Below are 15,309 nucleotides of genomic sequence, written 5' to 3' on the forward strand. Positions count from 1 at the left end.
TGTCCACCGCAAGGTACAGCGACTGTCACAATCTATCTGTGAAAATATATTATTTTAGATGTTTCAAACAGGTAAATGAAGTCTAAACATGAAGATGAACAATATTCAGGGCCAACATTGTAATCAGAGTCATTTGTTTTGAGACAAATGACATATACAAATTACACTGAAATCGGCCAGCTCTCTCGCAGGCGAATTGTTCAATGTACTGACTAGCCTCTAATTCGCATCGTGTAGCGTGTGCTTCAAATGCACGTATTTGCCAAAAGATGTGGGACATCCTGATTAAAAAATAGTCCGACCGTGCATGTGTAACGTCAGTCCCGCATGGCGAGTAAATATTTAAGCGGAATGTCTCAGCGACAGAACATGCAATTGCACGTCTGCTGGGATAAAGTTGGACGTTTTCAAGTGTAAACCCACCCCTTAAAAGAACTGCCGTTGCGCTGTCGATTTCTGGATCGATAGTAATGACAGCTTGAAAGTCAGCGGATGTTCCTACACCTGTCATTGAGACTTGCTGCAAAAATAAAACATTACATGTATTAAATCATCCAGAGCACTAATTTTAACAGAGGTTGTTATCGAAATAATGTTTAGTTTTAGTACATAGTGGACTGCCATTAGACACATGTAGCGTGCTGTGACGTAACTGCGAAATTGCTACGAGAGTGGGTGAAAATATCTGTGTAATACTGGGACATTAAATGGCAGCCGGACACTGGTGTCTGCGATCATCACCGACTTTGAAATTGTTGAGTACAACTGGAGCAGTAATCGCTATACAGTATTACACATTTTATGTGGGAAGTGATCGTCCTGATTTAGTTTCGGCCCCCCTTTCGTGTGGCCGGTCTTTTCTCCGCCGCCGTGGTTGGAACGCCCCTACCGCCTGCTCCCGCCCCGCCGCAGCTTCTGCGCATGCGCGGCCCTCTGCCGGATTCGCTGCCCGCATTCTGCGTCGCGCCCCCACCTGCGAGTTTCCCCTCGGCGACTGCGCGGGCAGTCTGACGCCACCTGTTGCTGTTTGCACGTGAATAAGTGTCGTAAGCGTTTCTGCCTTACAGACAAGACCGAATGTTTACACAGGCTTTCGTTACGTAGAGAGTAATGCAACATGTTACAGATATGGTGCTCTTTCCAGAAACAACTGTTTCTTTGGCGTCATTTTTATCGATGAAATTCGGATCTCGGAAATTTCTTTGTTGTCTCGTGATCTGCCGTGCGCAGACGCGCACTTAAACGAAAACAAGTGCTGTAAACTCATGCTGTGAAACTGGGCTTGAAACGCATTTGGTCGGTACACACCTGTCTGAAGCGTATTTCACAATGCTCTTCCACTCCTTCCGCTGATACCCGCGCTGTTGCTGCTGCAGAGGAAAGGAAAGCTGAAGCCTGTTTCTCGTCGCTCTTGCTAAGCACAATAATATTCCCAACTTATTTTCTATTTATGGTTACGGTCGTATTCAGTAACACTGTAACGGTATTGTCATAGCTGATTCCCCGTTCTACCCTAACAGATTCGAAAAGTTCGGGTCTATTTGTGACTTGCGAGCCTAAGATGCTGTCTTCACGACCCGTTTCTCAGATTAATGGCCCGAGGTAGTTTTTGAGTGAAGCACTTGGATCAGTTTCTCACGATTCCCTGGCCCTGCCTTCAGTCTCAGCCACCTATGTCGCCCACTGCAGAGGTGGCAGGTTAAAGGTTCCACCTAAAACTGTAACATGGCGAGGAAATGCACCCCAGATGTTCTCCGGGTTTCTTACTTTCCATTCAGAGCTCTTCATAGACGGGTAGTCCAAAGATATTTCTAGCATCGCGACTGCAACAGGAAAAGGCCGGAACAGCTGTGGTACTCAAACTTTCCTCCGCCACACACCACAATGTATCTGTGAAATTATCATTTCAGACTTTCCGAATCCCTAAATTATTTCAGAAAGGCGTTATCTTGTGAATTTTGGAGCAGTTTTGACACAATGCGGGATGCGTTACATTTTATCTTCATTTGCACAATACACACGACATCAGATCTGGTGCAGTTATTGTTTACAAGTCTGAAGATAAGGATTTACGATATTCAGGACCAATATTTTAAATTGAGTTATTTGTTTTGCAGATAAATGGTATGTATAAGTTACATTGAAAACGACCTCCTCTCTCGCAGGCGAATCGTTTGATGTACCGGCTAGCCTGGATTTCGCATCGTGTAGCGTGTGCTTCGCATACTTCGGTACAAAATTTTATTTGTAGACTTTTCTGTCGCACTGGACTGATATTTTCGTATTTCGATATCAAAATAAATTTTAGCCATTTCTCAGATACCAACCACACACTTAGAAGCACTAGTTTAAATAAATGCGAACACATTTCAAAATATATGACGTCCGTTTCGACAGCGGATGTCTGCCGTGAGTGCTATTGTGTTTTGACGATGCGAAGAACGCAGATGGAGTTCTGGGCTGTTTTCCGTCTGCTGACGCGTGCCGTACCGTTCCAAAGTGCCGTAATAGCAGAGTGCAACAGGTGAATGGCGTTAGGCGCGATGCGAATTTTGGGGAGTCGCCGTTTTTTTAGGACGCTCTAGCGCGGTCACCACTCGCCGTCAGAAAATCACTGCTGATTGCTGCATGTTGTAGAAGAGTTTGTCCAATTTAATTTTGTGTTGGATTTTCAACTTTGAGAAACACGTAGTCTTTGTGAAATAAATGAAAATCTGAGAAAAGTTGGAAAATTTTGAGGCTTTCGTTGTGAAGTCGACATACTACAGGGCAGGAAGCACGAAATTTGGATTTAGGAGCCCAAAACATGTGATTATGGAATCGCTGAGAAAAGATGTACTGCAGTTTGTTACCAATTGGTATTTTTGGTCATTGCACGTAGCGTCGCTCTGGATAGTTACTGCTAGATATTTTACGGTAGGTGACTTACTGTTTCCAGCAATTTGTGATCAGCAGTGTAGTTGTACAGTAGTGGATTTCTTTTGCTGTGTATGCACAGTATATGCCGTGGAGGTCACTCGCCAAGTGAATACTTTCTTCTGGCGTCGCTGCTTCCTCATAGAGAATGTTAAGGAGCTCCCCTCTGTAACGCCGCCACATGAGGGCCACAGAAGCTCTTGTTCAGACATGCATGCACGGGGATGGCAAGTTTAATTCTATCACAGCAGACAGGGGAATGAATGTTCCAAATGTGGTCTGCTTCCAAAACGTCTACAGAGACGCAAAAGTGTACTTTGGGAAACTGCCGTATAATTCCAGTGATCGCTCCATGTCTCACGTGATTGAGTATAATTCCCTGAGAGATGGCAGTTTGTTCTGTAAGAGCAGCAAGGGAGGTGTGTGGGAGAGGAATGATTTTAGGTGGTTCTTCAATTCTCTTTATTTGAAGGTGAGCTGGCAAGAAGGCTGCAGATGGTGTGAGCATGATGTGGTGTGAGCACTGCTACCAATGTAACATTACAGTTAAACACGAAAAGTACTTGTGCAGTGCACGCAGAGAAGTGAATTCAGTGTGAAGTCGGAAGTGAAGATACATTCTAACTGAACAGCTTATGTGGCAGTAATATGAGAATGGTGCAGTTCGCAGTGATGTAATGTAGCAACATAGACACTGCTAGCAAATGGTTTGCAGTAATTAGCTGTTTGAATACTGTATGTGGGACGAGAAACACAAGACAGAGAGGGAGTGAGAAGTGGAGTTTATTAATGATTGAGTGTCAATTGTTGCTGAGCTTTTGCAGAAATTGCTTGCGAAATGTTTTACATAGTGAATTCTCAAAAGGAAGGTTTGTCACGTTGGTTTACAGATATCTCCTGTTGTTGCAGTAGTTGTCGTGTTACTGGAGTAATTGTGTGGACTGCAAAAGGTAGAAATGAATAGAGAAAGCGATTTTTTTTTTTTCAATTTTTTATTTTAATATCCTGTACAATGAAGTACAGGATGTCATTTGCTCTAGTGGCACGTATTAACTCTGTGTTAGCATCTCGACGATCTCCTGATAATTGTACCGCCTGGCGACGTCCAGGGGGGTCCTCCCACTATCAGTCCTCACCCCCCTGTCGGCTCCGGCCTGCAGCAACGCAGCCGCCGCTTCTGCGTGGCCATACCATGCCGCCCAGTGCAGCGGCGTCAGCCCGTACCGATTCCTGGCGTTGGGGTCGGACGCCGCAGAGAGCAGCAGCCGCACCACAGCCGCGTCGCCTCTCCGTGCAGCCCAGTGCAGGGCGGTCTCCCTGTCCACGCCCCTCGCCCCCACGTCCGCCCCAGCCGCCAGCAACGCCCGCACCTCCTCCACCGCCCCCTCCACAGCCGCCTCTATCAGCCTCCTGCCTCGCTCCTCCTCAGAAAGGCTCCTGCACAAAACATCGACACACTTACTCTCTACTATCGAGACACACACACCAAATGAAAGAAACTGTCACAGCCGCAAAACTGCCAACAATTCTGAATACACTTCTTGCGAGCGACAAGTCACAAATCTAGAAATCTCGCTTCTGCGATACGTGTTAACCAGCGTATTACAGACAGATCCACAGAACTAGCCCATAGTCAAAAACTTCAGCCATCTGCCATTAAAAATAGGTGCACTCCATCCCGTAACAAATTAATTTGGCACATTTCCTCATAATTCACTCCACAGATCCGCCTCCTTTCACCTCGGCATGCAGTTGCTACCCAATCCTTCATCTACATTCAAACAGACCCCTAAAACTACCTTCTCTGGGTACCAATTCCTTCTGTCACTTAGGAAGAAAACACTAGAAACCATACACATCCGTAAGTACTGAAATACAATTTCCTCACCAGACAGCTAAGTGATTCAGACCAGTAACATGTAAGTGATTCAGACCAGTAACATGGAAATTTCCTGACATACCGACAAAAGATATAAAAGTCACTGCTTGGTACACAATAAGTTGGTAGACATATTTCAAATACAACAAGGGCACCAGGTCGACTCTCCCTGACACACACACACACACACACACACACACACACACACACACACACACACACACCTTACAGACATTCCTCCTTAGCCATTTTCCACTTCTTGTCAATAATTTGTTAGACATTCATATTTCCTTTTGCCTGCTTTATTTGCTGAATTTATATAGTTTCTTCTTTTAACAGTTGAATTCAGTATCTCTTGCATTAACCAAGGATTTCTATTTGGCCCTGTTTTTTACCTATTTGATCTTTTTCTACCTTCTCTGAAAGCTACCGATTCATCCCCCAAAACTTTATTCTTTGTTTTTCATTGTCCTACTTTGTTATTGTGTGTGCTGTAAGTCCATTGCTTCCTTCTCTACCAGTAAGTTTCTCACTTTTTTCGTTGTAACATAACCTGTTGTGTTTGCATCCCAAACATTTCCCCACTTCTTACCTTTGCAGGTCTTGCATCTCATCCTGGCGTTCTATTTTTTTCCACTTTGTTTCACATTCTCTACGGAGCATACTGATTTTGATATCAGCAAGTGCTGCACAATTAATACTATTATCCTGGACACTAAGTATACAATTCGACACTATCGATGATGTTTTCAGTGTGCATGTAGCACATGTAGGTGTGTGTCATCTTATATGGAGCGTTTTTAAAAATTCGCCAAATTACGCGTTATTACCCGCATGATTTGTTTGCACGAAAATTGAAAAATTTCTGTTTGTTGCCTGCTCCTGATATAATTTCAGCACTAATTCTCCGTGTCTTCCATGACTGCCAGTCGAAATGGGTGTGCTTCTGTTGCCTGCCTGAGGTGCAGGAGGGTTTTGAATGTTCACTGGATTCCAAAGTCGATCAAATCTGCAGCTGATTATCTTGGTCAATCAAAGCAGAAAGTACTTTAATCTCTATACAGGAGGGAATCAACATCTACATCTACATGGTTACTCTGCAATTCACACTGAAGTGCCTGGCAGAGGGTTCAATGAACCTGTTTCATACTATTTCTCTACCATTCCACTCTCAAATGGCGCGTAGCAAAAAGGAACACCTCAATCTTTCCATTGGAGCTTTGATTTCTCTTATTTTATTATGTTGATAATTTCGTCCTACATACGTGGATGTCAAGAACATATTTTCCATCGGAAGAGAAAGCTGGCAATTGAAATTTCGTGAACAGATCTCGTCGCAAAGAAAACCGCCTTCGTTTCAGAGACTGCCACACCAACTCACGTATATCAGTGACACTCTCACCCATATTGCGCGATAACGCGAAACGAACTGCCTTTCTTTGCACTTTTTAGCTGTCCTTCGCCAATCGTACCTGGTAAGGATCCCACACTGTGCAGCAATATTCCAGCAGAGGACGTACAAGTGTAATGTAGGCTCTCTTTGGTAGGTTTGTCGCATCTTCCAAGTTTCTGCCAACAAAGCGCAGTCTGTTTCGCCTTTCCCACAACATTATCTATGTGGTCATTCCAATTTAAGTTGCTTGTAATTGTAATCCCTAATTATTTAGTCGAATTGACAGCCCTTAAATTTGTGCGATTTATCGTATACCCAAAATTTAGCGGATTTCTCTTAGTACGCTTGTCGATGACCTCGCACTTTTCTTTGTTTGGTGTCAACTGCCACTTCCCGCATCATAAAGAAATTCTCTCTAGATCATTTTGTAATTGGAATTGATCGTCTGATGATTTTACTAGACGGTAAATTACAGCATCATCTGCAAACAATCTAAGGGGGCAGCTCAGATCATCACCTAGATCATTTATGTAAATCAGGAACAGCAGAGGGCCTATGACACTACCTTGCAGAACGCCATATATGACTTCTATTCTACTCGATGATTTGCCGTCTATCAGTATGAACTGTGACATCTCTGCGAGGAAATCAAGAATCCAGTCACACAACAGAGACGATACTTCATATGTATCAAATTTGATTAATACTGGATGTATACGTGGACAAGGAAAAAAATTCCCGGATTTTTCCCGGATTTCCCGCTTAAAAATACACTTTCTCCCGCGTGAAAACACTTTTTCCGTCTTCAGTGACAGTATATTTTCCCTCGGAAGTGCAAAACTTATCAATCCTTTTAATGGTTATGGTTTTGGACATGGGCGTAGAATTTCCCGACACTTTAGAAAACGAAACTCAGGGATAAAGACACGTTTTGGAAATATCTTTGACGTGCAGCAACATGTACGTTGCGTATTTTCGTATTACGACAGCACACATTGGAATTCCACCAAACACCTCATGTTACTTTCCGAATCACTGAAATCGAGATTGCGATGCGCTTTTGTAAGCCAGTCACAGCTCATGTCACGTGATCTCGCCAGCTCATGACAGCGAGTATTCAGAGCATAGGACGCGTGATGTAGTCAGCCAATAGCAACATCCCTGCTAAGCAGCGGTAACACACAAGTTGAGGGCTTACATTAATATACATAGTGTTGCTACAAGAAAAGCAAAGCTTCCACATATAATATTGGTCACAAAGGTTAATAAGCTGCAAGAGAAGCTAGTCTTTCGATATAATGTTGATTTTTGCGCATGTTACACTTTACGATACATCACACAAATGTGGCAGGAAAATGTTTAATAACGACATAAATGTCTGATCTCCAGGGTTCGAAATTCTTCTAAATGGCTTGTCATCAAAGAGTTGATTTTTAAATGGAGTCAAACACTCTGTGATTTAAGAATTTCATGGTACATCCTCGCGCATAGTCCAACTTACGTTAAAGGATATTTACTTTGAAATTAACGCTTTTCAAACCAACATTCACAATATTTTTCCACGACCTGCTGGAAACAGGCTCGTTCCAGCAGCTGCCGGAGAACGTCAGGTAAGAGGCGCCCGCACTTGCGCAGCTATCATTACGTAGGAAGCCCGTATGTACGTACATGTAAAACATTAAAAGATATTACATTACGTTGTAAAAGCAGTAAGACGTCACAGGGTACTCCAAGAGATCAGAATTTCGTGAACCATACTAAAATGTGCACATTTAAACTGCAACTTAAAGCACACGTTCGTATGTCCAGATTCAGATGTAAATTTTCTTGGAGTACCAGTACTGCAGTATCTCATGTTTGGTTCATTAGTATGGCATAATGCCGTACGTGCTAGAAGATGAAAACTTGCACTTGAAATGCAGCGAACAGTTGAAACTAGCCAGTACTGTGGAATTAAACATTTCGTTTCAAATACATTAGATGCCTCTGCGGAAAAGGTTAACGAAAGCCAAATTTCTTTAGCAAACAGACAAAAATAACTTCATTGTTCTGCAAGGCGATTGGTGCTTGACTGTCAGAAAGGTGAAAATAAAATAAAGTCTGAAACTAATAACGTGTATCAGCCTTCGGTGATTATGTAAATGTATTTTAATTCACTTGATACCTCCCGGCCGAAGAGATCCGTTTTGCTTTCATGTGACGCGAGAGTAAACGAAGGAGAAACAGCAAAACCACTGAACGTTAACACGGGTCACGTGGAGACTGCCCGCTGTAGTTCAGACTTCTCTGCGCATCAGCCTCGCATCTATGATATTTGCAAACCGGGTCAATACTAAAAAAAAATCGAATTTTGAAAAGTACCCTATGTGCATCTTGTAAAACACATCATTCTGAAAAATTTGAAACAAAAACATACGTGTTCAAGAAAATACGAGACATGTTATTTGGCCTTAAGTGTGCCGAAGTGCAGTGCCACGCCTCTTCGTACAGCGTTCTCGTATCGCACGTCACTGTATTTCGCTCTGTGGAATTGAAACGTGTATATTTTGTACTGGATGCCATCAAACTTTATTCGGAACAGTTGAAGTTGAAATGTCCTGTGCTGCCTCTCCTGCTCCCAGTCAGCCAGTTTGACAGCCTGCCCCTCTTTATTTTTTTAAAAAACTTGCCATTAATAGCGGATGGGATTATTTGTAATCAGGAGAACAAGATCTCTTCAGAAAATTTGGACTCTTTATTGCCTGATAGCTAATAACTTCCTGTTTTGTGTGACAAAAGTAAAATATAGGATGCATAAAACCAATATAGACAAGAGACAAGCAAGAAAGTACATATTTCAATACTTACCTCCTAGCATTTTTTCTCTCTAATCTTGCTACAGCTTTAAATGGCGTGCTTTTGCTTTCTGCACAAGAATCTATTACCTCACCAAAGTTGGTCAAACTTTTTGCTGCATGAAAATTCGAAATTTCGTTATCTAATACTGAAAAAGCTGTTGATACAAATAATACCCAAGACTGGTGTGGTTTCTGGATCTGATTACATCTATTTTGTCGATGTATGTTAAATAAAACAAAACAGGCCTTTCTAATATTGTAGCAAATTTTATAACACACACACACACACACACACACACACACACACACACACACACACACACACACACCAAATTAGCGAGACTGTATTGGCACAGATAGTCATTTTTAATACACGATAGAATATAATTCACTAAGTACATATATCAAATGCCTATTAGGCCTACAACAAGCAAAAAGCTTTATGTTAGGAAATAGTTTCACATTTCATTCATACGCACCAGTTTCTCAAGCATGAGATCGGAAAGTAGTATTACGAAATTCTTATATAAATTAGGAATAGTCTCGTCCTTCCATGATTTGTGTGATGTCCCCGTTTATTCTGCTTCCTCGTTCTAACAATCTTGTCATCACCAATTCTGTGGACATTCCTGCCACTGTCAAAATTTGTTCGCCGATCAACTTCAGTAACCCTGCCAGAAATCACTGGTCTAGTTACCCCGCGATTGTTCTGCCATTAGGCGTTGTTACAAATTCGTACAAAACGTTTTCTGCGTTACTTCCGAATCACAACTTCAGCGGCTGCTAGCCGGGGACTGTACAACTGGTCCTTACTAGTGTAGCGATCTGGCCAGAAAGTTTCTGTCAAAATTTCATTTTCTTGGATACAACGAGAAGATAATACGTAATCTTACCCACTTGTTATTCCTGCAGTCGTTTATTTCCATTCTGGTAGGCTGAATCTATGGATTTCGCTACTAATTATAACAAAGCTGATCGTTCGAAAACCCAATCAGACAGCGACTGGCATTTATCCGTTCGGCTTTACTCCGCTCAGCTTGTACGGCCCCATCCCCTTTTGTCTGCAGAAAGTTTATTTTCTAGATGCGATTAGGATTCTCCTGACAGAGACATCATGTACACTACGCACGCATTCAAAAATCAACTTACGATTCATTCAGAAATAAACTTAAAATGTGTTCAGAAACCAACAAGGATGCGTTTCAAAATCATATAAATAATCGATAGATCAACGTGCGCTGGATGCTAGGCGCTTTGTGAAACAAGTTTTTTTCCTTGAGAATATGAATTTGGCGCCCCCTTTTGCCGGTACCATCTAGCTGCTTGCTGCGACTGCTTGCACAGCGGAGAGCCACATTCCTGTAGCCAGAAGCGGGAGAATCTGCTTCTCAAACACGACTCAACTGCGCATGCGCATGCGCATGAGCTCGCTCGTAACTGCTAACACGAATGTAATGTTAACAGTTGTGACTTCACGGTCATCGGAAGGAATTTGTTGTTATGAAGTATTGCACAGTCTTCCTAAAGCCTTTGACACGTTTTGCTGTTGGCAGACGCTTGCATGAGGACTGTGTCGTCGTCGTATATGGCGCATTTCGTTTGCATTTTAAGTTATTTTGTTTTTTTTTTCTCGTTAAGTTTCATTGTTGCAGTATTATTCTGCAGTTGCGGGATACAGTAATATCATTTGTTAGAGTAACGGTTCTTGCCAGTCAAAATTACAAAAATTTAACTGAAAACTAAAACAATGAAAAATTCCCAGAATTCTAAAAAATTCCCGGGTTTTTCCTGGTTTCTCCCGGATGAAAAAGTTCCCGGGTTTTTCCCAGATCTCCCGGGTCGTATACAACCTGTAGAAGACGAAAACGTGCCCTTGAAATGCAGCGAACAGTTGAAACTAGCCAATAGTGTGGAATTGAACACTTTGTTTCAAACAAACTGGCTGCCTCAGCGGAAAAGATCAATAAAAGCCGAATTACTTCAGCAAAGCGACAAAAGTAACTTCATTGTTCTGCAAGATAATTAATGCTTGACTGTCAGAAAGGTGGAAATTGTATTGAAAGCTGGAACTAATGACATATTTTAATCTTCCGTAATTGTGTGAATGTATTTTAATTCACTTGATATCTCCCAGCCACAGAAACCACTCTCTTTCATTTGACATGAAAGCAGTGAACAAAGAGGAAACAGCAAAGTCACTAAATGTGAACACAGATCACCCCCCCCCCCCTCCCCACTACAAGTCAACCTGATCTGCGCATCAACCCTGGATCTATGATATTTCGTAGCAGGGAAATACTAGACGGTTAGATGGTGGCTGTGTTGCACAAGAACGATATTTTCTGAATCCGTGTCGGTTATGTATCGATAAGTCATTTTCTTCGAGGTGAGTCATAATGTTCGAGTACAGTATATTCTCCAAAATCCTACTGCAAATTGAGGTCAGTAATATGTCTCTGTAATTCAATAGGTTACTCCTATTTCCTTTCTTGAGTATTGGTGTGACCTGTGCTACTTTCCGGTCTTTAGGAACAGACCTTTTGCCAAGTGAACGGTTGTATATGATTGCTAAGAAAGGCACTATTGTGTCTGCATACTCTGAAAGGAACCTGATTCGTATTCCATCTGGACCAGAAGACTTGCCTTTCTTAAGTGATTTGAGTTGTTTCACAACACCTAAAATATATACTTTTATGTCACTCACGCTAACAGCTGTTCTGGTTTCGAATTCTTTAATAGTTACTTTGTCTTTTTTCGTGAAGGAATTAAGGAAAACTGTATTTAGTAACTCAACTGTAGTGGCACCATCATCATTGTGGAAACTCTGCTGTTGGTTTTATATATATATATAATTTTTTTTCAGTAGGTCCAACTATCTTTGCCCACGTCGGTTGCTCATTTCTAAAAATAAAGGTTAACTATACCATGGAATTATGCAAAACTTCTCCTCGGTGAATCAAATCCACTACTCATCACACCTGGTGACCTCCATCATCCATCGAATACAGGAGTTTGTTTACGAGTGACGAGCCATACAGTGCTGTACGCATCTCCACCCAGCCACACCCACAGCATTTCTCACTTCTCGAGAGCAGATACCTCAACCATTAGACCAGCTGAGTGAGTTTGCTGGCGTAGATGGAATTACCATTGTGGATGATGTTTTTTACCCATGGTTTGCAAACACTACCGCCAGAGGTTCTCATGTACATCCTCTGCAGTAGGGTAACACCCACCGATTCGATTTCCCTTTTGCTGCTCTTCCCACAAGTCCCCCGGGATAAACTCTAGTGTAAGTGTCGATGAGAAGCTGAGTCAGAAGTGGAGGTGTACTCAGGCAACCGACTGCTCAAGGAGACTGCCTGCAATAAGCAGCTAATCTGGGTTCCTGTTACAGTGCGGCACAGATTTCCAATAGGCACTACAGATGTAACTGACCAGAGAACCATTTAAGGAATATTCGAATTACATTTTGAGACATACCCAAAACAATCTGTATCCTCATTACTGTACTAAATATTAACTTTTTGTCATTATTACTTGTATTTCTGTTTACCTTATTTTCGCCATTTCTTACTCAGTGTCTTCAACAACTTATATCTACAACCATTCACATAGGTTTTGTTGAGAGGAATTGTGTGAAAAATCCTGTTTCCACACCCATTTAATTCAGAATCAATTTGTAAGACATACAATCGTCACTAAAAACAAAATCTAGATTCAACACATCAATATACAAAGAATCTTTGGGAATCGGTATGATTTGTATGGGACACTTCCTACGTAACTACAGATGAGTGAGTGAACTGAACGTAATTCTCACTGCAAATACAGAGAACGAGAAATCTTCTGCATATGTGCTCAATCTTCAAAATATCATAGCCAAAAAAGTGAGAAAGGAGTAATGTTTAATGGCAACTGTAACTTCTATCCAAAAACTGAAGGAATCTGTATTTTATTTTATTTACTATATCGGCTGGTTAATGCCAAAATAAGCAGTACTGTGAGGGTAAGACTTGGGCACGTGTGGCAACACAACTCACCGGAAGCGAGAGACGGCTGCGTCATCAGGTGGAGGGGTGTGTCGGGCAGACGCGGGAGGCGCAGCTGCAGCAGGAGTCCGGCTGTGGTCGCTGCGGGGTTGACGGTCAGAGTTGGGGGTGGATCCGCCCCCTGTGGCGGTCGGCGAGCTGCACAGAGAAACACTGTGTGGGTGGGCGTGTTCACACAGGGGCTCACTGCAGGCGGTACAGCTGAGGGACTGTCCACCAGGGCAACAGAACACTCCGTGCCAACAACACCAGCCTGTCACTTAACGTGACTGTGCCACCAATTAACTGATCTTTTTCTACACTACTTCTGCTATATTCCCCATTGGCGTAGCCTAAGATGCAAAACAACAAATTGTTCACAATGAAGCATTAACCAAATCCCAAACATAAGGGCCAACAATTTTGCTGCCCTGACAGAACAACTATCAGACAGAATTTAGAAGCAGTTAAAGTCAACTGGCTGCTACTTTTGGTTGTGAGGTTTTCTGAAAACTGATATATGGATGCTGAATTATATCACTGGAGGAAGAGAGAGAGAGAGAGAAAAGAGAGAGAGAGAGAGAGAGAGAGAGAGAGAGAGAGAGAGAGAGAAAAACTGATAAGTTGGGGTATCAACTTACTGTTGAAACTATATGGTCATGGATATGCAGGCGCTGTTTGATGTGAAGCCCAAGGGAATGAAGAAGATGGACAAGAATTACAAGAGCTATGCTATAAAAGTTATCAAGAGTATATGCAAAATCTGCATTTGAGTAAAGCAAATAGAACTGTATATATGCATGTAATGTCTCCACAATTCGATTCACTGAAAAGACAGCAGTGGTGATGTGTTTCTTAAACAACAATTTTCGTGTTGAGCAGTTTGCAGTAGAGGCCACCATTAAAAGAAAAAATATGGGTTACGCAGTGTATGCAATTTTATCTGATGGACAACGTTTACAACTTGTGAAGTAACCTGTAGTCTATTGAATATGGATTTTTTTTTAAATTGGAAAGGAAACAAAATAGACTTGTATGGAGCATATGTATCCGAGAGACAGAGGCAACAAATGATAGCTGGATGGAAACGTCACATGAATACTGATGTTGTGGGAGATATGTCGTACACCTGTAGGTGGACATCGAATACAATCTGCTGTATCCCAGTAGCGGAAAACCTCATAGGATTCCGTGGACGACCTCTGGTAACGTCATAGGGAACTTCAAACACGACAGGGGGGGGGGCAGAGATTTCCTGTCTGCTTTGTAAAAGGGAATGCACGGAAAAAATTCGGGGTGATAGCTGAACAGAGACGAGAAGGAAAGGTGATTGTAAGGCACAGCCTTGAGTGTGACAATGTTACTGTGCTGGCTGGAGCATTCTCTTCTTGTTTGCCCCCAGTGTGCACGACTAGCCCTAGTGCTCATAGCTCCTGCTTTACAGGATATCTCAGGGAGTCATACCCTGCTCTTTGGGGCCAGTCACCCAGGGGTAGCGTCTTCTTTAGTAATCAGGGAAGTCCAGAGTCCCAGGTTTGAACCTCACCATCATTTGAATTTTGAATAAGAATAATCAGCATTGGTGTCTGAAGACTTCCAGCATCAGGTGTCACCCTTTTTCAGCCAACAGCCTTTCCAAAGAGGGAGGAGGGGCCGACAGAGGTTCAGGGCACTCTCTTTCCCTTGAGGCCTGAAACTGGTCCTAAATGAGGAAAAATTGGCAATGATCAACAACGTGAGGATACAGAAGGCAATGTAAACCACTGCTTAAAGATACATAACGTGCATCAACATGACATGTGGCATGTGATTCAATAAGAGCCATAACGGTCTCTCCACTAGCAAAAGACTAGTCCCCCATTCAAACCTCCAGGCGAGGTGGCCCAAGAGGGAGGTGACCATGAGAAAAAAGTTGAGTAATCAACAAAAGGATAACGTTCTACGAGTTGTCATGTGGAAAGTAAGGAATTTGTATGTGGTTGAGAAGCTAGAAAATAAGAAAAGGGAAATGCTGAGGACGTATCTAGCTGTAGTGGGTGTCAGTGATGCGGAAAGGGGAAAGGGGAAAGGGGAAAGGGGAAAGGGGAAAGGGGAAAGGGGAAAGGGGAAAGGAAGGGGAAAAGGAAAGGGAAAATGAAAGGGAAAAGCATATAGAAAAGTCAAAGCAATCTTCCACGGAATTAAAAGCAAGCGTGGTAACATTAAGAGCACAATGGGAATTCGAGTGTTAAATACAGAGGCGAGATCTGATAG

The 15,309-nt window shown here is 42.5% G+C and overlaps 1 protein-coding gene across 1 annotated transcript in view; it reads right to left on the bottom strand.

Moving 5' to 3' along the window:
• Window positions 1–3,944: 3,944 nt before the first annotated feature.
• LOC124720311 (ankyrin-3-like) overlaps window positions 3,945–15,309 on the bottom strand; it is a 53,365-nt gene continuing 42,000 nt past the window's right edge. The window contains exons 3-4 of the mRNA XM_047245618.1: window positions 13,069–13,215; window positions 3,945–4,353 (exon numbers count right to left, since the gene is read on the bottom strand). Coding sequence (XP_047101574.1) covers window positions 3,966–4,353; window positions 13,069–13,215 — 535 coding nt within the window. The 3' untranslated portion in view covers window positions 3,945–3,965. The remainder of the gene's footprint in view (window positions 4,354–13,068; window positions 13,216–15,309) is intronic.

This window comes from Schistocerca piceifrons, chromosome 11 (genome assembly GCF_021461385.2).
Source record: "Schistocerca piceifrons isolate TAMUIC-IGC-003096 chromosome 11, iqSchPice1.1, whole genome shotgun sequence".
NCBI classification, from domain to species: domain Eukaryota; kingdom Metazoa; phylum Arthropoda; class Insecta; order Orthoptera; family Acrididae; genus Schistocerca; species Schistocerca piceifrons.